General features: G+C 39.3%; 7 protein-coding genes across 8 annotated transcripts; 3 read left to right on the top strand and 4 right to left on the bottom strand.

Moving 5' to 3' along the window:
- The first annotated feature begins 1784 nt into the window (after window positions 1–1784).
- Window positions 1785–12662, top strand: LOC110859891 (N(6)-adenine-specific methyltransferase METTL4). Of its 2 annotated transcripts, XM_035859894.1 has the most exons (4): window positions 1785–2453; window positions 2539–2977; window positions 12270–12390; window positions 12484–12662. In XM_035859894.1, the coding sequence occupies exons 1-3, from the start codon at window positions 1918–1920 to the stop codon at window positions 12285–12287; spliced, it is 993 nt and encodes a 330-aa protein (XP_035715787.1). In that variant the 5' UTR covers window positions 1785–1917; the 3' UTR covers window positions 12288–12390; window positions 12484–12662. The 2 variants fall into 2 exon arrangements, with proteins under 2 accessions (XP_035715787.1, XP_021964609.1); XM_022108917.2 differs by lacking the exons at window positions 12270–12390; window positions 12484–12662 and having other exon boundaries at window positions 2539–3091.
- Window positions 2979–5129, bottom strand: LOC110859892. The gene is made up of 5 exons (XM_035859895.1): window positions 4082–5129; window positions 3618–4000; window positions 3391–3547; window positions 3242–3312; window positions 2979–3177 (listed from the first exon to the last, which is right to left on the bottom strand). The coding sequence occupies exons 1-5, from the start codon at window positions 4257–4259 to the stop codon at window positions 3049–3051; spliced, it is 918 nt and encodes a 305-aa protein (XP_035715788.1). The 5' UTR covers window positions 4260–5129; the 3' UTR covers window positions 2979–3048.
- On the bottom strand, window positions 6696–7984 carry LOC118438948. The gene is made up of 3 exons (XM_035859896.1): window positions 7123–7984; window positions 6877–6989; window positions 6696–6788 (listed from the first exon to the last, which is right to left on the bottom strand). Exons 1-3 carry the CDS (start codon window positions 7236–7238, stop codon window positions 6712–6714), a joined length of 306 nt encoding a protein of 101 aa, XP_035715789.1. The 5' UTR covers window positions 7239–7984; the 3' UTR covers window positions 6696–6711.
- On the bottom strand, window positions 12381–14869 carry LOC110859889. The gene is made up of 7 exons (XM_022108916.2): window positions 14766–14869; window positions 14455–14498; window positions 14283–14380; window positions 13692–14224; window positions 13434–13617; window positions 13222–13351; window positions 12381–13117 (listed from the first exon to the last, which is right to left on the bottom strand). The coding sequence occupies exons 1-7, from the start codon at window positions 14773–14775 to the stop codon at window positions 12845–12847; spliced, it is 1272 nt and encodes a 423-aa protein (XP_021964608.2). The 5' UTR covers window positions 14776–14869; the 3' UTR covers window positions 12381–12844.
- LOC110859886 (DDB1- and CUL4-associated factor 15) lies at window positions 14600–19804 on the top strand. The gene is made up of 8 exons (XM_022108912.2): window positions 14600–14800; window positions 14878–15119; window positions 15192–15515; window positions 15608–16586; window positions 16654–16795; window positions 16916–17068; window positions 17145–17179; window positions 19602–19804. Exons 1-8 carry the CDS (start codon window positions 14762–14764, stop codon window positions 19692–19694), a joined length of 2007 nt encoding a protein of 668 aa, XP_021964604.1. The 5' UTR covers window positions 14600–14761; the 3' UTR covers window positions 19695–19804.
- Window positions 17167–19595, bottom strand: LOC110859887. Its single transcript, XM_022108914.2, has 5 exons — window positions 19283–19595; window positions 18856–19199; window positions 18454–18783; window positions 18039–18382; window positions 17167–17968 (listed from the first exon to the last, which is right to left on the bottom strand). Exons 1-5 carry the CDS (start codon window positions 19426–19428, stop codon window positions 17216–17218), a joined length of 1917 nt encoding a protein of 638 aa, XP_021964606.1. The 5' UTR covers window positions 19429–19595; the 3' UTR covers window positions 17167–17215.
- Window positions 19805–19945: 141 nt separating the features above from the next.
- On the top strand, window positions 19946–22466 carry LOC110859888 (serine/threonine-protein kinase stk11). Its single transcript, XM_022108915.2, has 11 exons — window positions 19946–20280; window positions 20381–20467; window positions 20546–20583; window positions 20649–20805; window positions 20883–20988; window positions 21093–21202; window positions 21269–21402; window positions 21486–21591; window positions 21676–21755; window positions 21847–22145; window positions 22242–22466. The coding sequence occupies exons 1-11, from the start codon at window positions 20095–20097 to the stop codon at window positions 22391–22393; spliced, it is 1455 nt and encodes a 484-aa protein (XP_021964607.1). The 5' UTR covers window positions 19946–20094; the 3' UTR covers window positions 22394–22466.
- The last annotated feature ends 4293 nt before the right edge of the window (window positions 22467–26759 follow it).

Raw genomic sequence — 26759 nt, 5'->3', positions numbered from 1 at the left:
ATTTATTTTATTGTTGATCATGTTGCACAATTTATTGGTACCTTCCACACTAATGCATATTATTGACAAAATATTGAGATTGTGTAACGCTGCTAACAACTAAATACATCCGATAAAGTGCAGTCGAGTTGGATTATTATTAAGTAGCGTCAGCTACTTATTGTGATCGTTTTGTCCGTCCGTCCGTCAGCAGGATATCTCCAGAACGAGTTAATATAATTAAACGCCGTTTTCGACATTATGTTTCTAATTTTTAGTTCTCGGCCGAGTTCGAAAATGGGGTCAATCGGACCACACCATACTGCGACAGGGGGTGTGGTCGAAATTAAATTGGACGAAAATTTTCATGTGGGGTGTCATTTTAAAGGAAATTTGACGGAGATTTCAAATATGTTAATAGTTTTGACCTCATGACCTTGACGACGAGGTCAAAGGTCAAAATATGCATAATTGTCATATGGGGTATCATTTTAAAGGAAATTTTACGGCGATTTCAAGGACGTTAATATTTTTGACCTCATGACCTTGAGATCAAGGTCAAGGGTCAAAGATACATAATTGTCATGGGATATGGATACTTTTAAAGGAAACTTAGATCGCTCTGACGCTACTTTTTTATATTCGTTTAAAGGGTTTATTATGTTTTATCAGGGTTGTTAAAGAGACAGTAACTTGATAAGGGGTTGCGCAACGTGGGCGATTTTTTTAAAATAATTAAAAAATTAAGTTTTGAAAAAAATTAATCACTAAGCTAAATCACTAAGCGGGGAAACGGAGGGGAAACTCAATTAAATCTCACTATACAACTTTGCATAGCCCGATTCAGGAATTACCAGCATATGTACATACAAATACACTAGCACAATTTAATACCATTTTTTATATACATACATTATAAAAACACTCCACATTATTTTAAATCGATAAAAATTTGAATTCCAACAATATTAAAACACAAGGATAATTCAAAGAAATCTCAGATAAATATAAATTTCATCGTGACAACAGACGGACAAACAGCTACCAGAATAAGCCAAAAAATCAAATTTTGCATGGAAAACCTAACAACCAATCAGGAGCTGGTGGTCCGGACCACCAGCTTTTTCAAAATTTAAAAAATCGCAAAAAGTGCTCACGTTGCGCAACCCCTTATCAAGTTACTGTCTCTTTAACAACCCTGATGTTTTATTATTCAACTCATTAAAATTGAGGCAGAGTGAGATTGAATTTTGACTTGAATGTCAAAGTAACCTGAAAATAAACAATTCTTGATCCGTTAACCAATTTCATAGATGTTTCAAGTTTGTCTATTACTTAATGCATACAAATAATTATATGAAATTTTGATGAGACTGCAGCGACGACATCCAATTTGGATGCATTTATAAAATGCTAAAATTGTAAAATACGCATGAGTGTTATTAGGGTCATAGGTTAGCTTACCTTCATATTATCCACAAGTCTGATTCGAAATCAATCATGCTTTCAGAATTTTCATTTCCTTTTACGCATAATCCGCATTCATTTCATTCCTTTATTTGTACAATTTCTAATTTACAAATGTCTATCCAAACTTTCAAAGGGTCGAAAATTAAAATGGTAAGTGGTACATAAAGTCAAATTCATTCCAATTTCATTAGTTGCAATTTTATCGTCGAATATCAGATTCCTGGAAAACTCGAACGGTTGATGTAAAATTAGTTTCTGTTGTATGTTCGTCTGGTGCTAAAAATCTGTCTCGATTCACCTCCAGAGCGAAGACTTGCTTACGTTGCCCCTTTGTTTTGAACATGTTTCTGTGGGACGAAGAGATTTAAGACTAGACGATTGACGTACTCAATTCACAATTTTTTAGAAAACTGTTGTTTTTACAATTTCTGATATCTGATAAACGTATTAATTTTATCTCGCATTATTATGATTCTTCACACGACTCCCACCGCTTATATAATCTCACATCCAGATTCGGTTAAGTATACAGTGCCACAAACTGACAATAATGACCAAGTAGTAAATCAAAATTATTACCAGCTAACTCGAACCCTCTTCGAAATCCATAAACCCTTCATCAACAACACGCATACCAACCTAGACGCCCTAGCTGTTAAACTGGAGTCAGTCTATAAGTCTGAAATTGTCCCATATTTTGATAAACGAATTGTAGATAACGCTGCTGCAATCGATAATTCCATCGCTGTGAAAACCGCACAAGAACTATTCTCTCAAATGGATTCTGTTTATGAAAAATTTCACGGTGCTAACGCCACAGGATCGGTTGTAGTCACGAAATTCAAGGACAAAGTATACCTCTTCCCCCCTAATTGTAGATTCTTCAACTGTGACCTTTTTGTGGAGGACGGGGTGTTTTTGGGTGTTGAAAAGTTCGACCTTGTTGTGATGGACCCTCCATGGAAAAATAAATTCATTAAGAGGAGGAAAGGGAATTGCATGGGGTATAAAAAAAATATACGACACTTATATTAAGCGAAGATAGTAATATTTGGTCATCCTAATTAATAACGAATTTCTTTATCTCAGGTACGATACCCACTCGACGGAATCAATTGAGAAATTAAGACTGGGATCTATTTTAAAACCGGATGCGATTGTGGCCATTTGGTCGACGAACAGCAAAACGGAAAAGATTTTGGGAGACATGATGAAAAAATGGGGACTCGTTCATCTCACGACATTCTACTGGTTGAAGGTCACCACTTCCGGTCGAGTCACGGTTCCTTTCACCAAAAAGGATGGAAAGCAACCTTTTGAGTCGTTAATAATTGCGACAAATAACTCGGAAATTAAATCGCATATTAACTACCCTATGCGGATAATAGTTTCGACCCCATCCGCCATTAATTCCCATAAGCCACCACTAACTGATGTGTTGGAGGATTATTTCCAGCGTGAATTTACCTCCAAGTGTGAACTCTTCGCGAGATATTTACTCCCAGATTATACGTCGATAGGAAATCAGGTCTTGAAGCTTAACAATTTACTTTTATTTCAATAACTTTGGTAATGTTGGTGTAATCATCAATTGAGAGGTTATAACCCTTCTTTTACGAAAATAAAGTCGTTCGCGAGCCAATTAGGATGAGTGACGAGTGCTTTGACGTAGTACCCTTGCATTATCATAAATTCACGGATGGCCTCCTTCCCTTCTTTGTCATGGATCTGGAATTTTTGGAAAGACAATTTTCATGAAAATTGACATGGGTTGATTGATAAAGTGACTTACAAATTCCACAGAGAGCACTTTGATGTCAAACTTGTTGAAGTCTATCGTCTTAAGAATTTGTAGCTCCAAACCTTCAAAAGTGTAAGGAGTGTTAGTTAATTAATATTTACAACTATTCCTCGTCCTTTACTTAAATCTAGTTAACATACCTTCCACATCTAAAGAAAAGTAGTCCACCCTTGACCTATTGAGCAGTGTCATATAAGTCGCAAACGGATAGCATTGTACATCCACGAAACCCTTTTCCAAGTAGCCAGCAGTAAAGGCACTGATCCTCCCTTGGTTTACTTTTTGTTCAAACGAGACCTGTACCATAATGATTTACAAAATAATTAGGCAATTATTTTCTAGTAATTATCATCTCACGGTGCGTTACCATTGTTGGGTACTCTTTCGTACTGAGGCAAGAGTTACTCGCCCAACTTTTCCTCCTCTTCCACTCGAGTTCCTTAAAGTTATCAGGATCGGCCTCAATTAGTAGACCCTCCCAACCTAGCACCCTTTCGAGGTAGAGCGTATTCGACCTCAGCTCTCCATCCAGCGCACCGCACTCGATAAAAAATTTGTCCTTTCTGTTACCATCATTTTCGAACAAAGTTCGAACTATTTGTGATTGTCCCATCGAGGGGTCGTAGTCTGTCGTGGTGTTGGTCAAATTGTAATTATTCGTCGTCCATCGGTGCAAGTGGTGAGATTTTAGTTTCTGAAGTAGTTTTGGATCCTTATAGTTAACATCGGGACCGTTCAAGTCGGTATATTCTGCAAATCATAATCAAATAATTATTAAAAATCATATAGTTTAATCATTTTGTAGATAAATTAAATGGATAAATGGCTTACCAGGTTTGAATTGATACCTGGGTCTGTTAAAAAACCCCAAATTACCACTACTACCCCCTAAACCATCGATAACGTGAAGATAATAAACTAAGACGAAACAGCTAAATATTAAACACCCCACGAGGAAAACCCCCTTTCGGTTTCGCATTCTGCTACTTTCTAATAGGACATAGGACATTGTTTATTGTATATTCCCGATGACTAGACTCCAATTTTAATCGTGTTACTGTAGTTCTTCTAAAGTTGAAAGTGCAGGCAAATAATCATACCTTCAGTAAAGTATGATTTACTATGCGCATATCTACTTATTTATTATTAATTGAGATTGTTTTTTAATTGATCAGACATCATGCAGAGCTATTTATCACATTGTTACTTTTTTTATTTAAGAAGGGAATAAAAGTTTGATTGATACTTCTTACTAATTTGGTGCTTTTAAAGGCAAATACTGGCAAAAGTCGAATAAATATTCGAACAAAAATGATAAATATGATTAGAAGTTAAAGTAATTTTACTATTAAATTAAAGCTATTACTTGTTAGATTGATCGTTGCATTGTATCATTAGGATTTATTTAATTAAGCGTAACATTAAATGTCTCCAGTATATTGGTTTGCTAAATTATGTAAGTATTTTTTTAAAGCTTGAGTTGAGGTTTCTGTAATTTTTGAGCAATATTAGTATCAATATTATAAATGAGTACGAAAAATAGGACGAAAAGGTTGCAAAATTATTAGAAATTTATATATACTTAAAGCAAGATCATTGTTCTAATACTTTCCTTTGTAAAGTCAACATAAACAAAAATAAGTCAATATTATCCTGTCACAGGCTGTGACTCAGACAAAAGATAACACAAATTAGCCAGAGAACTTAAGATTATTTAGTTAACTGATAACCTTTCACCTTTAGCTTTTACTAGGTATGATAATAACAGTCGTAGAAAAGTACTGCATTTTGCACAAAACACAATAAATTGATATAATAAGTACAATTGAAAAGGAAAAGTGAAGGGACGTCTGTGAAGCTGTACCTGGGTTTGAGTGCACTGCTGCCGCCCACCGTCCAGCTTCCTACCGCCAACCGCCGCCTCTCTTCCTACCGCCAACCGCCGCCTCTCTTCCTACCGCCAACCGCCGCCTCCCTTCCTACCGCCTACCCGCAGATGCCACTTCCAAAAAACCTTGTACATCGACTTCTCTAACCCTTCGCCGTACCATAATACCCCAAAATGTTAATTTTACTCTAAAATACTCAAGAAATCCCGAAAACTAACTAACAAACTAACAAAATAATCCGCATAGATTCCTACAGCGGGATTTCAATCCACCGCCTCCATGCTTGTATATATTACTGACCACACCCCCTGGCATCATTTACTGCGGACCCGCACCCGCCAGATCCCTCTGGTCAAAATATCCAAGCCGGTAAAAGTCATAACTTGGAGTTTTTGCTAATTTTGGGTTTGTCGCCGTTTCCTACAGCGGGATTTCAGACTACCGCCTCCATGCTTGCATATGTTATTGACCGCATCCCCGGTCATCATTTACTGCGGACCCGCACCCGCCAGATCCCTCTGGTCAAAATATCCAAGCCGGTAAAAGTCATAACTTGGAGTTTTTGCTAATTTTGGGTTTGTCGCCGTTTCCTACAGCGGGATTTCAAACTACCGCCTCCATGCTCACATATGTTATTGACCGCACCCCCGGTCATCATTTACTGCGGACCCGCACCCGCCAGATCCCTCTGGTCAAAATATCCAAGCCGGTAAAAGTCATAACTTGGAGTTTTTGCTAATTTTGGGTTTGTCGCCGTTTCCTACAGCGGGATTTCAGACTACCGCCTCCATGCTTGCATGTATTACCGACCACACCCCTGGTCATCTTTTGGTATGGTCCCGCACCCTCCAGATGCATCGGATCCATATAAATAAACTCAGAGTTACTTTTGCCTTCTTCCTTAGTTTTACTTTGATTCTCAATAATGAACATGTAGTATAGATTCGTATAACTTAAATTTATAAGCTTATCAAGTTAGTCAAATGGCGAGATTTTGGAAAGCTCTTTTCTTGCTTGGTGAAGTGGTGTTTTCAAGACATCAGAGTAAATTAGCTCCAGTGTTTCGGGAAGCAGAACGGTTGTTACTTGTAAAATGTCCTGAAATAAGAATATATAGTAAGAATACATAATACATAATTTCTTTAAATGTAAATTGTGAAATAATCATTGTCAAGATACTTCAAATCCTAGAGCAGAGATGTTTTTAAGCTTTTGGATATCGGAGGAAACTGTGGAACATATCTTAGAGCAAGATTTTGTGGTAAATGGATATGATACCACCATTTGCTGCAAATTTCCAGAAAAGTTTGGCTTTCGTTCCACCCACATCTGCGTAAATAATGTATTAGAATATTACTATATCAGGTTCTAGTTAAATAGCTGGGAAAATTTTGTCGAACCTTTTGTCGAACACATTTGTAGCCGCCGACAAATTCATCCCGATTGGCCACGTAAAGTTCCATTATGTCTTCTTTAATGTTGGAGTAAGCCATCATGAGTGAATCCTCAGTAAGATTCTCAACGATTCTGTACAATAATTACAATTAAATTCATCGTCCATGTATTTGCAAGTTACTTATATCGCTGATATTGTTTCTCCTGGGTGACAAATTCTTCACCCAAAACTTGCTTCCGCAGCGATTGCTTGGCTAAGAATATAACAGATTTTTATTGTTATAACTGTTATAAGAAATTTGGTAATAAATGTTTGCAAAAATTCAGTTAGGCTAATCAGACCAGAATTCCCTTGCTGATCCGTCAGAATGTCCGAGACTATTTTCCTGAACTTTGACTCCAGGTTAGCTGTGGTAGTCTCCTCTTCTTCCGCGGATGTTTTATTACGCCTTTGCCTATTTTTCCCGATTTTGTATAGGAATAAATTAGTATTTAGACTAGAATAAAACATCTTTCAGTCGGGCATTTTTGTAGAATACGCTATCAAACGGTTATTAAAGTTCGTTTAAATATTAAATACTACATTACCGAGTCTCCAAACATCCATCCATAGTTCGTGCTACATTATTTTGATTGTTCAGAGTAAGAACTTGTTGAGTTGGGTTGAGAAGACCTGTCTCTCCCAATCTTTTGAACCCTTGCATTCTCTCTTGCCTTCTCCTCGTCAAGCTTGGTAAGCTCAGTCCTATTATGTAAATATCTATTTTTTCGTTCGCCTTTTTTTCTTTTGCTCCATGTCTCCTTGCATTCTTGAACTTCTTCTTGAATTAGTCCCTTTGGAATATCTCCACGTTCGATTTCGTCGTCATTTTGCAGCGTTTTTGTAACTAGCTTAGCTTCTTTGCTTGCTGGTTTCTTTGGTAGATTGTCGAATACAAATTTTTTGTTTTTACCATTTGTAATTTCAAAGCGATGCCGAACAAAGTCGGCGACATTTTCCGGTTCCACGATAAGATTTTGCTTTAATAGCCGAAACTCTGATTCACATGATCCATTCGTTGCCCGGACAAAGTTGGCGTTCTTGGTTTGCTGCACAACTCCACGTGCGAAAATTCCAACGTATGGGGCGTATGTGTTTTCAAACACGTTCAGCACAGCAGGATTGTAAAATGGGTTCAACTCTGCATCCTAATTCACGTGTTTTTCTTCAATTCTTCTTATTTTCTGAAAAGTGTGGTAGAATGGCGACTTCTCACGTAATAACCTACTTGCGTTTACTTCTTCCTCGTCTGGTCCTGCATAGTCATCCACTATAACGTCCCCATCCACCCATTCTTCAAGAGAAATTGACTTGATTCGCGCGAGATTGTGTTGGACATCTTCGGGGGACATCTTCTCCTTCCCAAATAGGGTACATATATCCTTCATGGCGATTTCCACGTCGTTTAGCGTTGACGCCTCTTGTAATTTGGCTAACCCTCGCACGCTCGCGTCCACGATCTCATTTCGAAATTTATGTCCAACGGTTTTCTTGCGAACATTGTCAAGAAATGACTTTGTCAAATGAGATGCACACAATTGTATGCACGCCGTATCTCCAGCAAACGTGTCCTCGTTTTTGAGGACGGCGTAACTTTTCTTCAAATATTCTTCTAGTTTCATTGTGTTATATCCCTCAGACACAGCATGAAGCATGGCGAAATTAAAGTCGGTACATATTACATCAGGGGCACTCTTCGTCTGATATGGGCGTAATTTTTTCACACCTCGCTTGATGCTAGTAAGAGGACCCGCAATATCATTGGATTGACCTCGCATTAAAACACTGTCAGCCACAATGAAGCTTCCCTGCTTCGTTTGCGCCACAATAGTGTACAATAACAATGAGTTCCTTTTGTTCCTGTGAGTTTTTTCAGCAGGATCATTGCTAGGATATAGGGCATCTCGTGGGAGGGGCTTTAAAATACCTCCTGTCGCATCAATTCCCACAATAACATATTCTCGTGAAATTGTGTCCGTAAATAATTTTATTGATTGCTGGTCGAAAAGATCCAGCCTAAAAAGTTTTGCATCCAAGTTAAAATCTTGGATGTAACCACAAATTGTGGCGTTGGCGTTGTGGCTTGTCTGGTAGTGATTTTTCAACAACCTCAAGTCGTCGAATATATTAGAAGCCAGTCTGACTTTTCCGAGGGTGAAAACTCCGAAAGATTCCAAGGTAGTTTCCAAGGCCTCTCCCTGGATTGGTTTGCATGGGAAAGTTACTTGAAATTTGATTCCACATGAGCAGTATCCTTCCTGTCGAGCGAATGGCTGATCTTTTTTCCTTTCCGAATAATAATAGGGCTCCCGCCTATTCTTAAAATCGCAAAGGATGCCAGCTTCCCAAAGTTTCTGCGAAATAACGTCCCCACGAATCTTGTTTTCTACAAATTTTGAGGTTTTGTAGTCAAAAAATTTGGAAACTTCGTTTGGGGAAAATATAACTGTCATTTTTTTAGGCGGAATATAATTCAGTTCTTCCTGAGAAATGCCAAGGACAGTACAAACTGTGTCCACATCGAGTTGTACATCAGCTAAAGGTGCGTGAACTCGTACGGTTTCATTTTCGTCGGCTGACCATGTCTGGTGATCGAACTGGTATGAGGTTTCTTGTGCGTCTTCCTCGTTATTTTGCATATCCGCCTCGGAACCTCCATTTGCATCATTCTCAGGTCCGTCGTGTTTTTCGGTATATGTGTCATCATCAAACTTCTGTACGTCGTCGTTGCCGTCATTTTGATCTCCGTTTTCAGAATCCAGGTCGTCGTTCCCATCTTTTTCAATACTGTCATTTTTATCAGTTTCTGCTGCATCCCGACATTCCAGACAATACCACTCATTGGACTCTTTGTAGTCGCAATGATTTTTTCCGACTCCGTCCTTTTGGTAATGATACCACTTACCACATCCATCACATTCTACCGCTGGCAAGTGGTCGTCCCCACGAACTCCGCAGTTGCACCAGCTTTCTTTTACGCTTCTTGTCTTTCGTGGCACGTAGTATTCTGCTGTTGGATAGCGCTTCGAAGGCTTTGGGCTTCTTCTGGTTAATCTCCTTGCCGTGCCATGTTCTGGATGAAAGGGTCTATGAATCACGGGGCTCTTATTTAATACTAAACGGGCGTGCTCTGCTTGGACGTCCTGGAGACCCTCAGCTTGTGCGCCAAAGCTTTCTTCAGGTAGGTCTTTGTGGGCGTGTTCTGTTTGAACAGGTTCGGTTTGGGTTACGAGGATTTGCTCATCTTGGGCGACGCCGACATGCTCCAGTAGCGCGGTTGTGATAAGTTGTACTAGATCAACTTGTATGTTCTCTGTGTGAGCGTGGGGGGCGTCATCAGCTTGGCGTTGCTCAATTCCAAGTTCGCTAACGAGGTCGGCTTGGTTTACGAAGATTTGTCCATCGTGAGCGATGGGTTCGTCTTCAAGAACGACGACGTGGACAAATTCTACTTGGTCAGCTTGTGTGTCCTCGGTTTGGGCGTGGGGGACGTCTTCAGCTTGTGTCTCCTCAGTTTGGGCGTGGGGGGCGTTTTCAGCTTGTGTGTCCTCGGTTTGGGCGTGGGGGACGTCTTCAGCTTGTGTCTCCTCAGTTTGGGCGTGGGGGGCGTTTTCAGCTTGTGTGTCCTGGGTTTGGGCGCGAGGGACGTCTTCAGCTTGTGCCTCCTCAGTTTGGGCGTGGGGGACGTCTTCAGCTTGTGTGTCCTCAGTATGGGCGTGGGGGTCATAGGTGGTTGCATATAATGGGACATGCTCGGACACAATTTCTTGTGTCGCTCGACGTCTTTTCGGAGGGTTCGTCTCTTCACGAAACTCTGCCATTTTGAGGAAAAATCCTCGACAGAGTTCGTGTGGCACCCTTTCTTCTCGCAGAAACGCCGTCCAAAACTTTTTCGCAGAAGGATACCGTATTATTATGAGCTTTGTTCATGTCTGCCTTGGAAAATTTCATCTTGGACGACATGTAGGAAACGGCAACAAAGTCGAAACTAGCAAAAAGTCCAAGTTATGACTTTTACCGGCTTGGTAATTTTGACCAGAGGGATCTGGCGGGTGCGGGTCCGCATTAAATGATGACCGGGGGTGCGGTCAATAACATATGTGAGCATGGAGGCGGTAGTTTGAAATCCCGCTGTAGGAAACGGCGACAAAGTCAAAATTAGCAAAAAGTCCAAGTCATGACTTTTACCGGTTTGGTAATTTTGACCAGAGGGATTTGGCGGGTGCGGGTCCGCAGTAAATGATGACCGGGGGTGCGGTCGATAACATATGTGAGCATGGAGGCGGTAGTTTGAAATCCCGCTTGAGGAAACGGAGACAAAGTCGAAACTAGCAAAAAGTCCAAGTTATGACTTTTACCGGTTTGGTAATTTTGACCAGAGGGATTTGGCGGGTGCGGGTCCGCAGTAAATGATGACCGGGGATGCGGTCGATAACATATGTGAGCATGGAGGCGGTAGTTTGAAATCCCGCTGTAGGAAACTGCGACAAACCCAAAATTAGCAAAAACTCCAAGTAATGACTTTTACCGGCTTGGTAATTTTGACCAGAGGGATCTGGCGGGTGCGGGTCCGCATTAAATGATGACCGGGGGTGCGGTCGATAACATATGCAAGCATGGAGGCGGTAGTTTGGAATCCCGCTGTAGGAAACGGAGACAAAGTCGAAACTAGCAAAAAGTCCAAGTTATGACTTTTACCGGCTTGGTAATTTTGACCAGAGGGATCTGGCGGGTGCGGGTCCGCATTAAATGATGACCGGGGGTGCGGTCGATAACATTTGCAAGCATGGAGGCGGTAGTTTGGAATCCCGCTGTAGGAAACGGAGACAAAGTCGAAACTAGCAAAACGTCAAGTTATGACTTTTACCGGCTTGGTAATTTTGACCAGAGGGATCTGGCGGGTGCGGGTCCGCATTAAATGATGACCGGGGGTGCGGTCGGTAACACATGTGAGCATGGAGGCGGTAGTTTGAAATCCTGCTTAAGGAAATGGAGACAAAGTCAAAATTATCAAAAAGTCTAAGTTATGACTTTTACCGGCTTGGTAATTTTGACCAGTACTATCTGGCGGGTGCGGGTCCGCATTATGTGATGACCGGGGGTGTGGTCGGTAATATATGTGAGCATGGAGGCGGTAGTTTGAAATCCCGCTCTAGGAACCTATGCGGACTATTTTACTAGTTTGTTAGTTAGTTTTCTGGATTTCTTGAGTATTTTAGAGTAAAATTAACAATTTGGGGTATTATAGTACGGCGAAGGGTTAGAGAAGTCGATGTACAAGGTTTTTTGGAAGTGGCATCTGCGGGTAGGAAGAGAGGCGGCGGTTGGCGGTAGGAAGCTGGACGGTGGGCGGCAGCAGTGCACTCAAACCCAGGTACAGCTTCACAGACGTAGTGAAGGGCAGCAGAAGTGAGATTTCGTTGGTGTGACTTCTATTACGACGAAATTGAGTCAAGAGAGAGTTTTATTTCTTTTGAGCGGCAAACGTGCACAAAATATCGGCAATAAAAACAATAATAAAATAAAGTTACTGAATAGTTGTAGTTAGTCGGTTTTTGAAATTATGGCATCTGCTCAAAAACTAACCAGAATAAGGGCAGAGCTTCAAAACATGGCGAAAAATCCGTCCCCGGGTAAAAAAGCCTTGCGTTAACTATATTGAAAAGTAAAAGATAATGATTGTTGTTTTTTAAAGGGATCCACGTGTATTTAGAGGATGAATCTAAATTGGATGAAATGAAGGTGGATATGATTGGACCGGAAGATTCGCCATATGCGAAAGGAACATTTCATTTAAAAGTGCAAATTCCAGATCGGTATATTAAGTTTAATTGTACCGTACCGTATGATATTTTGTATTTATGTGTATATAAAGGTAGAAATTAATTATAGTTAATACTATCTGGTAGGTATCCTTTCATACCTCCGTCAATTACATTCTTAACTCAAGTCTATCATCCAAATGTTGATCCGGAGGGAAGAATTTGTCTGTCTGCACTTAAGCCGAAACCCATGGGAAATTGGTCTGTGACTCTTAACGTGATCACGGTTAGTTTTTATAAAGGAAAGTATTATATTTTATAGTAAAAAAATATTTAATGAACACAGTCCATGGTTTTTTTCACTACTAGGTACTTGCATCGATTCGCATCTTACTAAAGGAACCAAACCTCTCAGATCCATTGATGAGTGACATTGCTACCGAATATGCACAAAACTACGATGAATATTTCAAAAAGGCGAAAGAATCTACGGATAGGAATGCACTGTCTACTCTTGGTTCAAAACAAAGTTCCTAATTCGTGAGACACAGTTTGAACCATACTTGGATTTTAGGGCTTTCACTTTTTCATTAATTTCTTCCACTTCAAGCTCAAAAGTTGTAAAGTTGTCAATCTTAAATAGTTCTAGTAATACGATTGTGCAGAATTTATAAACTGTGTCGTCTCTAATTGAATAGACGCGTTGTATCAAGGATTCCGGTGGGGAGGAATTTGCCTTCAAGGCAAGATATATTTCTAAAGGCAGCGTGTCATCAGATTTCTGTGAGAAATTAGTAATAATAACATTAATTTAAATTTTGTGATTTTGTACTTTTAATACCTATAATAAATTATTCTTTTTAAACTTAACAACTTGATACGTACCTCATTCTCTTCAATAACATCTCCACCGGGTTCACCAAACAATTCCAAACACACGAGTAATTTTACATGCCAAAATTCTATGGATTGAAGTCCCGTTTGGATTTCCTCTTTTACATCCTCCGGTACAATTCTAAACGGTTTACAAAATATTTAACTCTTTTAAAACGTGACATCAGGAATCTCAATGGTATCACTGATATTAGCTTAATTACCCTAAAATGACGTCCAACAAATCAACAATGACTCCCAGCGTTTCAAAATTATGATTATCCTCCCACTCGATCAAATACTCAAACACATTGGAGATGAAGCTGTCAAACTCGTCTGCGCCCAAGTCAGATACACGTTGACAAATCATATGGAGTTTGTCCTGGTCAATATGGAATTTATCACGTTCTGTCAATAAGTCAAATTGCAGTTAATTATCACACTATATAAATGTAGAATCAAGTTTAATAAATTATATTTACCAATCGCATGCAAAATTTCTTTAAAAAACCCATCTCTTTCCAACCCAACCCACATCATATCTCTTTGCAACAACCATTCATACAGCACACTTTTCACCGTCCCCAACATGACGACCAGTTTGCGACCAGTTTCTTCTCCATCGTCTAAAATGGTCATGACAGGGAAAACGGCCTCCGTAAAGATTTCCTCGCTAATTGAGCACTTTCCAAGCAGCATCTTTAGCACAAGGCAGTAATAGTTGACCCTCTGTTGTCCCTGCTTCTTTTCGATGACAGATGTCATCTCGGCACAGATAAATCTTACGAGAGCCTCACAAGAAGTGGTGATCACCTTGAGGAGCTTGGTCAATAGTTTGGCAGCATGGATGGCTCCCTCGGACCCAACTTTAGTGTATATCGCCATGATTTTTGTGACTTTGAGAAGCGTTTCTTGTTGGACTTCGCTAGATTTTTCTGTATTAGTTGCTTTTAATTGGTTTTTAATCAGGGTGATGGTTTGCGTTAGGATGGCAGCTGGTAGAGATTTATCTGAACTGTAAATTAACAGATAATTAGGATGAAATATGACCATGTTAATTGATTTTGCATCACCTTTCTTCCGTGTAGGTGCATAAGTGCTTAAAAACAACATCGATGCACGTTTCCAGTGGGAGGTTGGGTTCGGTTAAGAGATGCGACAGCTCAGTGAACTGTCAAAATTAATGAACAATCAAAATTAGTTAACTTTGCAACATGCTTCAAATCCTAGAATAAAGTTACTTACCTCACTTTCTCCCGACATTTTATCCTCCCCAATAAACTTTAGAACTATTTAAAAATTTAAAGCCAAATTAAAAATTAAAATAGACTGAAAAACTTTGACCGGAATTTTTCGTTCCCACAAAAATTTGAACCGTTTTCCAGTCATTGAGCAAAAATCAGCAACGCTGCTGCTTTCCCAAACAGTTGGACAAACTTGTAAACAAAGTGGGCGAGAAAAAATGAAAAAGGGCCCACAAAAAAAATTTATTAATTAATAACATAATAATTAACCTAGTTATTTTTAAGTTAAATTTAGTTACACGTAAAACATGCCTGCAAACATTTGCTCAGCGCTGTTACATCGGCAGGTAAGTTGAAGTGTTCACGTATGTTAGTTAATTACACGATATTATTTTGAATGTACACTGTTTAACTTGTTTCTCAGATGACTGGGACAATGTCGACACACTCCCGACTGAGTCAAGCACGCACAAAGATAACGACTGATCGACACTCACGTCCAGTAGAACCGATGCGACCCCGTCCCCAAAAAAGACGACATTATCACCATCGTCAAGAAATCAAGGATATTAATGAGGATGGAAGTAATAAACAGATTTACAATAAATTGCTCAATATCCGGATCCGTATCGATGAAGTGATTCCAAAATATGCCTTGCAATCAGGGTATTTGCTAGAATACTTTAATAATTTAAATTAATTCGTTGTAATTATACTATAATTAAATGTTTTCGCCAGACACATCGTGATGGGGTTTAGTCACTGCAACCGCTACATCTTATCCTACACGATTCGTCCAGTGCAACACGCAAACATTCACAACATGCTTATTCAGAACGAGAACCGCCCCATTCTTGATGTGGAGTTTGATGTGGAGTCGTTGTATACGTATAAACTATACTTTTGGCTCTTCACTCCCTTCTCGGTGGCAAAAAAGTACTCGAGCGTGTTGCTTTTTGACCGCAATGGGACGGCAGATTCCAATCTGCTGATACAAATGTGTCAGTGGAAGTATGAAGAATTTAGTGGGAACGACAAATTTCTGGCAGTAGTTGGGAAGAGGTGCGTGTTGACAATTATATAATGCAAGTTGCATTGTGCAACTGGAGTGAATGAATGATACACAATTCAATATGAATGTTCTAATTATGCAGTTCCACTCCTGAGGAAAACCCTCGCTGTTATCTCACTTTAACACAACTACCTCCGTCCTCCCCATGCCCAAAGTGTACTTACTCCTCTGAATATACTCAAGTATTGAACCCTTGCCTCTCCCACTCGTTAACGGTCACCCTGACGTATGAATTAGTATCTCCTTATCCAAAGTTCGACCCGGAAGTCTCACTCTATCTAACCGAAGGTAACACGCCCACAATTCTTATAAACACTGGGAACCTCCTCCACCAAATACAGTTCAACCCAAGTCAAGGGCAGATAAAGCAGAACAAGTCGAATGTACTGAAAACTGATTTAAACCAGAACCACCCTGATTTAAACTTTTACTATAAAAATCTTCTCCCTACTTGTGATATTAAAGAAAAGCGATTCTTCAAAAGGACAAAGCCACCAAATCCGACTCTACCAAAGAAAGAAAAACCCGATATATATGACTTACTATTAAATGAAGATGATGGTAAAGTAGACAAAAATTATAGACTGTTCCGAACTCGGCAATTAGCCGATAAAAAGTATGATGCTGCTTTTAAAGAAGAAATTTGTAAATATGACGACTACGTCCTTCGTCCACTGCACAACTCAAATAAAAGACCCCAACATCGCTCAACTACTTCGAAACCAGGATCATCTTCCAAGACGATATTTATCAAGAGATGCACGGCACGCGTGACGAGGTCGTACGTCCTACTCAATGAGGAAAGTGTGTCGACCACGACTGAAATTGAAGACAACGAGTATAACTTTAACGAATTCCCGGTAGCACTGCCTACAAATGTTTATACGGATCAAACGCAATTGTCAATGATCCCTAATTATAAAGCCGTCGATAAAAAAGTTCTCATTACGCAAACAAGTTTGGATTTTGAAATTTTGTCGAATGAAATTGCTAATATTATTTGTAACAAGGAGGGAGCTCAGTTTGCTTTTCTGATTGACTTTGATGCCATCATTGTTCAGGTAGGTGTTGAAAAGTTTTAAAATTTAGCAGACAGGTTAATTGAAATTATTAATTTAATAATTGCAGACCCACCCTATAGACTGCACGATAACCGCCTTAGTAATTCTCTTGATCCAAGCGACCACTGCAAAAGATGAGAACATTGAAAACAATCGGCTGAGTTATGAAACGAACTACATTATTCAATGGAATCCGTCTGCCCAATCAGGTAATCACAATCCATGCATAATAACTTTTTTCGTAAACAAGTTGTTTTACATATTTTTAGCTTCAAATAATCTATGTAATCCATGTAATTTGATTATTTGTGATTTTTTTTTTGTCACAGCCAAAGTCCTGTTTAAAGGAAAACTTCAAGTAGCGAGTAATAAATTTGACCAAGTTTGGAACCCGACGCAAGCTTTGGCACTTTCCTTACAGTCTATGAGACTGTATAAACAAGATAACCCTCACTTGAATAATAACCAAATGGTTTATGATTGTAAGATACATGTTTACATAAATAATAAAAATATTATTATTTTTAGATATGGCAATTTTTCATTCATGATTTACAGGGATATCTGCCGATGAGTTATCCGATTCTAAAGGGGTATTGATTAAAGTTTATTTAATTTGAAGTAGAAATTTAACTTCCTTCGTATTTCCCCAACATTGGTTCAAACCCCCAGAATAACTTGACAAATTCACATATCTCGCCCCATGAATTAGAATCGACTAAACTAATAGATACACATTTATTAACAGAGTAACCTATATCCGAATTAGGACGAATAGGATTACGCAATCCTAACAAATATGCAATATATCCAGCTATTATCATCTTCGCTTCGATGGTTTTTGTCTTGATGGTCTTCTTATCATCATCCTCACACTTGGCGACTAGGTATGGGGTCATGGTAGGAGCCTTCAATGGGGGTGGATAGATACATAACTCCTCTGCTCTACCTAACTCTATATCTCTCTGTTTCAGTCCCTCGATCTCCAATTGTCTATCTTTCTGTCTCTTATCTGTAATGCGTTTGTACTCCCTAGCACCATCAGTCCCCCTTGCTGAGTCCAAGCGCTTTTTGAAATCGGGGGTGTTGCTCCAGCCAAAATACCACATATCTCGACTCATGATGGTGTACAAAAAGGTCTTCCCTTTCTCCTCTTGCTGTTGTGTTGCCCCTACTGTTTCAAGAAGATATTCTCCCGGAAATGGGTACTTGACCTTCTTCCTCTCCGTCGGTGTTAAGTGGCGACGAATCTTGAGCTCCATCCCCAATTCCTTTAGTCGCGCATCGATCTCACTCTCCATTCCGTAACACAAGGGGATCAAATCATCCAAATTGATGATGGGTTGAGATCCAGAGGCGAGTTTCATAAACATACCGATGGTCTAGAAAAACATAATAAAAATGATGAAATCACTACTCACTACTCATTAGTTTCGAGACAATTTCACTAACCGACTCAAATGACAGCATCCTTAGAGCCTCGCCTTCGTTGTTAAAGTGGTGTGTAGATATACATTTGGGGATCGGTCGACTTGCTAGGCCCTCCGTGGCACAATACCTTTTCCACCCGTTGTAGGTGGTGATTAGGGTTTGAATATGCAGTTCAGTCTGTTCGTCTTTCTCCTGCTTGGATGCATTTTGCGCTACAGATATTGCTGGTTTCATGTGAAGAAGAACCAACACATCCCTCCTATTGTAGTCAGTCACTTTCACCATGGTATAAATGCGACTGAATCGATGTTGAGTGCATTTGGGGAGGACATCACTTGCGAAAGTTTGGTTGTATTGATAACAATCTGATTTATGAGAATGACTTACTTAAATATATATCACAGATGTAGCACATATCCACCTTAACTATACTTACTTGGTTTCGTACAAAGCCTTGAAGCTGAATAGAAAACATATCCTCTACTTGAATCAAGTGCCTCCAAACATAAATGAATTAGACCTGTGGTGGGTGCTTTGTGAATAATTAAAAACCAGTCCGGTTTGTCATCTACGGCAACACGACCTCCTCTGCGGAAAATCTCCTGGAAGAGAACCTCCCTCTGTTCAGGGGTCAATCCTTGTTCCTCCTGGGTCAAAACAATTTGTGGGGACGCTTCAAAAACATCGAGGTCGGACGAAATGGTTTCAATCGGGGCTAGCCCAGCTAACCTCAGAATCGTCTTCCTGATTTGATCGACCCCTTCACCTATATAACATGATATTATCATTATAAAGTGTGCGCATGATATTATCCTTCAAGTGGTACTTATTATATTACCTTTAACTGTTGTGCCTATTCTCACATCCGACGAAGCCACGTACTTTATTTGGAACTCATCAGCCAAATCTCCATCTCTAGGAATAATCCCCCTCCCATCCCTGAGTCGCATTTCTTCCTCCCCCACTTCCATCTCCTCCTCATCAGAAATGTAAGACCACGGGACGGGTTGGAAAGTCTGGTCTTCACGAACACGACTTCCAGGGGTTTCCGACTTTCTCTTCTCCTTATCCTTCGTTCCACGGGGATTTAATTCCCCTTCGGCACAGTTGTCGGCTTTCTCAGTCTCCACGGCCAAATGTTTGCGAGCATCAGGGGCGTCTGTAGCAGTCTTTGGGGTCGAACTAGCAACACAAAATCAAAATATTTGAGTACATGTTAAGTACAAAGTAGTGGGGTGAGGATGAGGAGGAAACTAAAAACTAACGGCTTAGAGTTAGCAGCAGACGTAGATTGACCGGCTTTCATTAATTTCGCCTTTTTCTCAACCACCTTCGGTGTCGCCCTCCGCCTCGTCCTCTTCTGCGTTGTGACGAAATCGTCGTCATCCGAAAATGACTCCTCCCCCTCCATTGTTATCCAAACAAAACAAAAATACAAAGTGTTTACAAAAATTAAGTTGCTGCTTCTGCTGTGTGAGAAATAGTAGAGAAAGAGGATGACATATGTAGTAAATTCCCACTGTGTTTGATTGATGATTCGGGGAAATGTGAGTTTGTCACTAAATGTGACATACTTTGTTCTAGGTAGTGACCCTGTACCGAGAAGTGATTCAAACCTCTGCCGAAGAATACTTTGATGACGACGATATTATATCCCTGTTAAGTGATGATGAATAAATTCCGGTGTTTTTTTTAATTAACTTTAAAGTTGCAAATTCCGAAATATTTATAAGTTTGATAGACAAAGTCCACAGATTTAAGAATAAATAATATATGTAATTAAATAATTTAGTAATTATGTAATTTTTGGAGTTGTATGCAAAAATTTTCATGAAATAAAATGCAGGAAACTATGGAGTTACATGAGATTTTTGCACCCGCGAAATACAAATTTTTTAAAAAATTTCAGTGCAAGTGTCCCTGCAGAGATGAATCTTCCATCCCACCCAACTTTATAAATTTCGACACGTCGTAAAATTAGATTTTGATAAAATTACAGCCCCCAACGCCCATTCGAAACATCCTTCTGCTTCTTCTCGTCTCCTTTTCTGAACCAAGGTACGGAAGGAGGAAGGAGATGACAGAAGCAGTTGGATTTGAAACAGATGAAGAAACTGGGCTTGAGTTTCACAAAGAACCAATAAAATGGGACAACTTTTCCGGTGACGACGAGGAAGACGATGATGGGGGTTTTGACGGGGAGGAGGAAATCAATTGGAAACAGCAGCCACCATTCTTTTTTCAAAGACTGGACTCAGATGAAGTGAGTATAGTATTTTATATTTACCATTTCATCGAGGTTTGCACTGAATTTGAAAATTAAATGGGTATTATAATTGTGATTCACAATTTGTGAATTTCAGGTGGTGTACAAAGTGAAGAAAAAGAAATGCAAGCTAGTTGGGGACTTTGTGATGGGGGATCTTCTGGGAGAAGGATCGTACGGGAAGGTTTGTAAATCAGAAATTGTAATTAATAACTGAACATTAACTTTAGCATAGTTTAATCCTATGTTGTGTACATTGCAGGTGAAGGAAGTGATGCATTGCAAGACTTTACAAAGACGGTAATTCAGTGTTGACGATTTTTTAAAGAATTGGTCCCTTTAAAATTATAATTTCATTTTTACAGAGCTGTGAAAATTTTGAAAAAGAGAAAACTCCGAAGAATTCCAAACGGCGAAGCAAACGTAGAACGTGAAATAAATCTGCTAAAACGCTTATGCCACCCGAATGTGATAAAATTAATCGACGTGATGTACAACGATGAAAAACAAAAAATGTATATTGTAAGTTGGAGTGTGACAATCAGTTTAGGGTTTAATGTAATCAATAACCATCATTTTTAACATTGTCTTAATTAAAGATTCTGGAATACTGCCTGTCTGGGCTGCAAGACTTGCTTCAATTTGCCAAAGAAAATATGTTCCCTGTGTGGCAGAGTCATCGGTACTTTACGCAACTAATTGCGGGTGAGTTTGTGCTGTTCATACATATGTATAGTTTTCATTGTCTAAGTTGGAATTTAAAATTGAAATGAAATTATTATAAATATATAAATTTTCGCTATGCGTAGGCCTAGAATACCTTCACGGCCAAGGAATAATTCATAAGGACATTAAACCTGGAAACTTACTACTTACGCTTGAAGAAACAATTAAAATTACCGATTTTGGAGTAGCAGAGGTAATCATATTAGTTAGCAGTATACGTTAATAATTATTAACTATCCCATCCTTTGTGACTATTTAGGCACTCGACCCGTTTAATCCTGACGATACCTGTCACACAAGTCAAGGATCACCAGTGTTTCAACCACCAGAAGTTGCGAATGGGGAAAGCTTTTCCGGGTCAAAATTAGACGTTTGGTCTTCTGGCGTCACGCTGTAATAATTGAAACTATGCCATTTTGGAATTAATTCTTTCCTAGCGTAGTAGCAATTATCAAACACATATCTTTGTTGTCTAGATTTAACATGACCACAGGCAAATATCCGTTTGATGGCGATACTGTGTTTCTCCTCTTTGAAAATATTGCCAAAGGCGAATTTGTGATACCAGACAATGTCGATGAGGTAATAAAACAACTAAACAAATACCAGCACCTTATGCAAGCCTTTGACTTTGACTATTGTTTGCTGACTATTTTTTCCCCATAGTCCCTTTCCAGCTTACTTAGAGGAATGCTTCATGTCGATCAAAATCACCGGTTTTCCATTCAAGACATCAAAGCACATCCGTACGTTTGAGACTAATATCACTACAATGCTCCTACCTGTAGTCCTAGTTTTATTGTTCACTAATTTGATCCATCCATCACATATTTCCAGCTGGTTTAAAAAGTCACCCGTGCAGCTAATATCTAAACGTTCCAATCGATTTCCCGACGATATGGTAAAAATGCCACCCGAACGTCGCAAGTTATCCGTTCTTCCCTATATCATAAACCAATTTACTCACGATTCCGACTCTGACGAGGACTATGATGAGTTTGAACATAGCCATCACGATTTTAATAATGAGACTGCTTTTAATAATTACAACGAAGAGAACGGTTATGAAATTATTGTGGGACAAGATGTCGGCTTTGGCGGTGGTGGTCTAGATGAAGGGAGCAGTAGACGGACTGGTAATAAAAGAGGATAATAATTACTATGCTAATTGGTCTGGGAGTAATTAGTTTGCTTCCACTCAATTAACTTTTTTGCTCTTATAATTACCACAGAGAATCGAGTCGTAGTACAACAACCCGCATCACAACAACTCCCCTCCAACAACAACAAGCAACTCGTAGTACAACATGATCAACAAAGAGTCAACTGGATCAGGAGATCTATTCGCAAATTTCCAAATAATTCGTTCTGCAGACAAAGCTAACAATTTTTTTTTATTTCTAAAAAACAAGTCAGCTTTGGAATTTCAAATCAAATCGTTATTTATCACGAATAATGTTTCGTTTTTATTTATAAAGAAAAAATACTAAAGAATTTTAAAATAATATATAAACTAAAGAACCTTTTGATCTTTGTGCGTTTGACTATTTACTAAAAGAAACATTTTTCCACATGATGCCCAATTACTTTCGGTAGAGGGATTGACTTCAATCAGAACAGAGCTCTCTGCAAAAGAATTGAAAAATCAAATATGTTCAGTAGCTAGCCCAACATTCCGCCTTTGACATCCAACTATGCCTCTGATTTCATTTATGTGTCGTCTTTTTTAGTAGATTTTAGCTTTCCAACTTGAAAGAACACGATATCCGTAATTTAAGTAGCAGTCGGGAATTTCGCAGTCTGTCCAATAATCCGGTTGTCGAGTACAGAAGGAAGTTGCAAAGCAACCGTTGCTCTGCTCTTGAAGCTGCTGCTCTTGTAAATTGCCTCATTATTTGTGATAAAATGAGATCCCTTTTACTTTCCCCGTTGATTGACTATCGAATCGACTAGTCCGTCCGACTCCACTACACTTATTTCCACCACGACAAGATCTTATACATTTTGAAGTGCCTCTCATCGCGTTTTCACTTCAATTTCACTCCTCGCCCACTCGTAGAGAATATGATGATATCCATTTCATGTGCCACCTACGTGCAAAATAATAAAATGTATGCTAAACCTAATCACTGAGACTCTGCGAGGACTCTCGAGTGACACTATGCATGTAAGCCAATATAATATGTAACTTTTAGGGGCGAATTGAAATTTGTGTACCGACTTTCTCTTACTTATGTACTTTCTCTCTCACTCTCTCTCTTTGCCTACCTAATCAAATTATTGTTCCACTTTTCTCGCTCAGTTTTTAATGTCAAGTGTAGAAAATACATGTAGTATAGCCAATAGTAAAAGTAAGTAAAAGTAAGTAGCAGAGATGGAGAGAGGATGATGGTGGATGGTGGTGGTGATGAAAGGGAAATCATGCCGATGTGACATGACATTTCACCCTTTGAACTTAAGATTGGAATAATGTCATCGGCAATAACTCTATTCTCGGTGGGACTATTTGCCACCCTTTCCTTTCTTGGCGTCATTCTAGTCCGCTCCTTGCATCACCGTAAGCAACATCCACCCAGGCGTCTCAGCCAGACCAAATAATAATAAATACATATTTCCATATCATCATCAACAATGTCATCGTCCGACTATTTGCAAATTCCTCACAACCACCACACTTTCACACGGTCAACCTCAGCGCCGAACAATGCGGGGTTTTATCCTAACGTTAAGTCACCAACCACGCCGAACTGCGGTAGCAGCAGCAGCAGTAGCACTAGAAGTATCAACATTTCCTACTACAGTGGAGGCAGGCAGAGAAGGTAGGTGAAAAAAACTTGTTTTAACTAATCAGTCAGCCGGACATTCATCAAGAAGGGAACGACATTTGTGATTAATAGGGTATGATTTTAGTCGTCCATGCATACATTCCATCATCATCATCATCTCGAAATGTAGAGTTTCCAGGCTGGCGAAAGTGGGAGAAAGTATTACACGAAATGCATACTGCTCTCAGGTGGATGTACATGCTTATTATTAGTCATATCTGCCTGCATGGAAATCGGTTTGGTTCGTGATACGACATCATAAAGTGAAGTGAAGTAGTAAAATCCAACAGTAGTCAGACGTGCAATTTATTAAAAGTATCAGCTGAACTCACCAACCGTATGCATGTACGAGGCCGGTTTGTCGGAGAAAATTCTATGAAAATGAAGCACCTACCTGACGGAGGAAAGGAAGGAAATCCATTTTGGTAATTATACACCAAAGAAGAATGAATCCATTTTACTGCTGTTACATATATTATTATTAGTCAGATGGATGATGAGAATTCTTCCATCTCCGCCCAACCGACCAGAACGGAAGTGGAGATGGGCAAGAGAGATGATGAAAACTACCAACTTTCCTAAATACTAATCATGAATGACTCATCACTAGAAAAGGCTAAGTTAGCTGCAGACGGGAGGGGAAAGTTGGTCGTCGATTGAAAAATCTCCTTCATTTTTAAACTTTTTGGGACAAAAGAATCTCGAAATCTTGCCAATCTTTGGGACACAGTCTGGTTAGAGCTTGCACGACAAAGCTTACAAAAAGTAGGGTATAAACCTTTCGTAAAACTGAGAGACTGACTCACGAGTAAGTAATCATGCATGTGGGGCAGATTGCTACCTACCTAGAGAACTGGATTTGGATATTGAGACCACGACCAAGACGAGGCTTTAGTTTGGCTCAAGTGGATTTTTCAAGGGGATCTACTAGATACTAGTAGTGCTTACTACCAACAAAGTACTTTTTGGGTTAAATCCACTTTGCAGAAATGTTATTGAAACGGGAGGCAAAAATCTCAAGTTTCGCTCACAAGATGAGTTTTGAGAACTTGTGTAATTGTGGAATTTAATATGACTGGCCGGTGAAGATGATGATAACAAAGAGAAAGAGTGAGAGAGACGGGGGGAAAGTTTTGTAAAACTTGGAATACTTTTCACTAACAAGAAGAGGATGTATTACAGAGATATTTAGTCTCGGTGTAATTGGTAAACGTCGTTACACTTTTATACGTAAAGTAGGGAGGAGAATATCAACAAGCTTACTTATTTAATAATCTCCCCATATATTGGATAATGATGTGACGACGACGACGGTTCGAATAAATATGCAAGAAAAAGTTTCTCTCAGAAATTGGAAGAGAAGATGGAGAATATGTACAAAATATTAAATCCTTATTACGAGCTGAACACTTTCATAACTTTAATCATAATGATACCATTTCCTCGAGATCATTACAGACATATGACATATACGACTTGATTTTGAACAAGATGTAGAAATTGAGAAATTGTTGTTCAAACGAATCATCAAAACTTTTGGAGTTTGATTACTTTTCGGAAATTGGAGAGACATGACGATCGTTACTTCAATTTCTGTTTAAATATAGAAAATCCTCGTCCAAATAATTTTATCCCTTCCTTCATATCAAAATCTTCGACAAACTTGCGATATGCCACGCCACCCACCTTAAATAATCAAATGCCAATCTCCTCACCCATCATAATACACACGTTACATCAGAATATCTATTATTCACAATCCAATCACATCATCTCCCTCTCTGCCTTTGACATTTATCTCCTCGTATCCTTGCTTTCATCACTTATTCACCTCTCTCTCTGGCTGTCCTGCTGCTGAGAATCAGAGATCACTCTTAACCTCACGAAATATAACAAAAAAAGGCAGAGGATGGATGGATGATGATGAGAATCCTAGGTATGTGCTTATGTATCTGCTGCTCTAAAATCAGAATCACTTGAACCCTCCTCGTAAAAAAAAGAAGAGAACTTATCAGACTTGATGATACAAATATTTATTCAATCACAAAATCCTTCTGCTGGCTGCCGTGTAGTATCTGTTTGTCGAAATGCACTGATATGGAACAGGATTGATGGTGTATTCACTTTAATGGAAATCACAGTCAGTTTAGTTTAGTTGAGCTCAGTCGGTGGTGTGGTGGGTGGGAGGACTACACGGCTCACGAAAATTCATGCATGATAAGCAGAAAGGTAAATTGGACAGGATTTTGGTGAAAGTAGGAACCTGGATCAAGAAGAGAAGGAGACTTTTTAGACTATAAAAGTAAACACGACTGTTATACCACGACCAAACAAGACGTTGACATGTTAAAATCTCATCAGTTTCAGCTTCAGCTACTAATACTAGTCAGTTCCCTGGTGGTGGTGGTGGTGAAGGCAGAGTGAGATTTTATTATTGGGCCTGTTATTTGACAGAATATTGTAAACCATGGCTATTTTTGGAATTGTCTGTCCCACCAGGACGACGTAATAAATCGACTCAGTTGTTTTTGCTCTTGTCACTTATGAGCTCAAAGGGAGAAGACGAAATTGTTCATAAAATGGGTCCAAGTGAAATAACAAGGATTGAATTCTGAGCCAGCCAGGTAAAAAAGAATAAATCTGAATTTAAGTGAGTCCAACTGTGCAGGAAATTGGAGAGTCACCAGCAGCACCGTCCGTGGTGGTCATGCACTCGTTTTGATTTTATGTACCTTCTTCTTTATTTGACTTGAATTGAACTCACAAGTGGTGCATGGTGTCGTTCTTGTCTATCTCAGAAAGTGATTTGGCCTAAAATTGGGTCGAAATTGACCAATTTCTCCTCCTCGAAAAGTGCCGTGTTCACATTGAACAAGGTGTTCTTCTTTATGTCAAGTCGTCCTGTGTCGCAATTATATGTTGACA

Source organism: Folsomia candida, unplaced genomic scaffold, assembly GCF_002217175.1.
Source record: "Folsomia candida strain VU population unplaced genomic scaffold, ASM221717v1 Fcan01_Sc028, whole genome shotgun sequence".
Taxonomy (NCBI): domain Eukaryota; kingdom Metazoa; phylum Arthropoda; class Collembola; order Entomobryomorpha; family Isotomidae; genus Folsomia; species Folsomia candida.
Note: the sequence above shows the minus strand (reverse complement) of the source record. Positions and strands in the feature narration are given on the sequence as shown.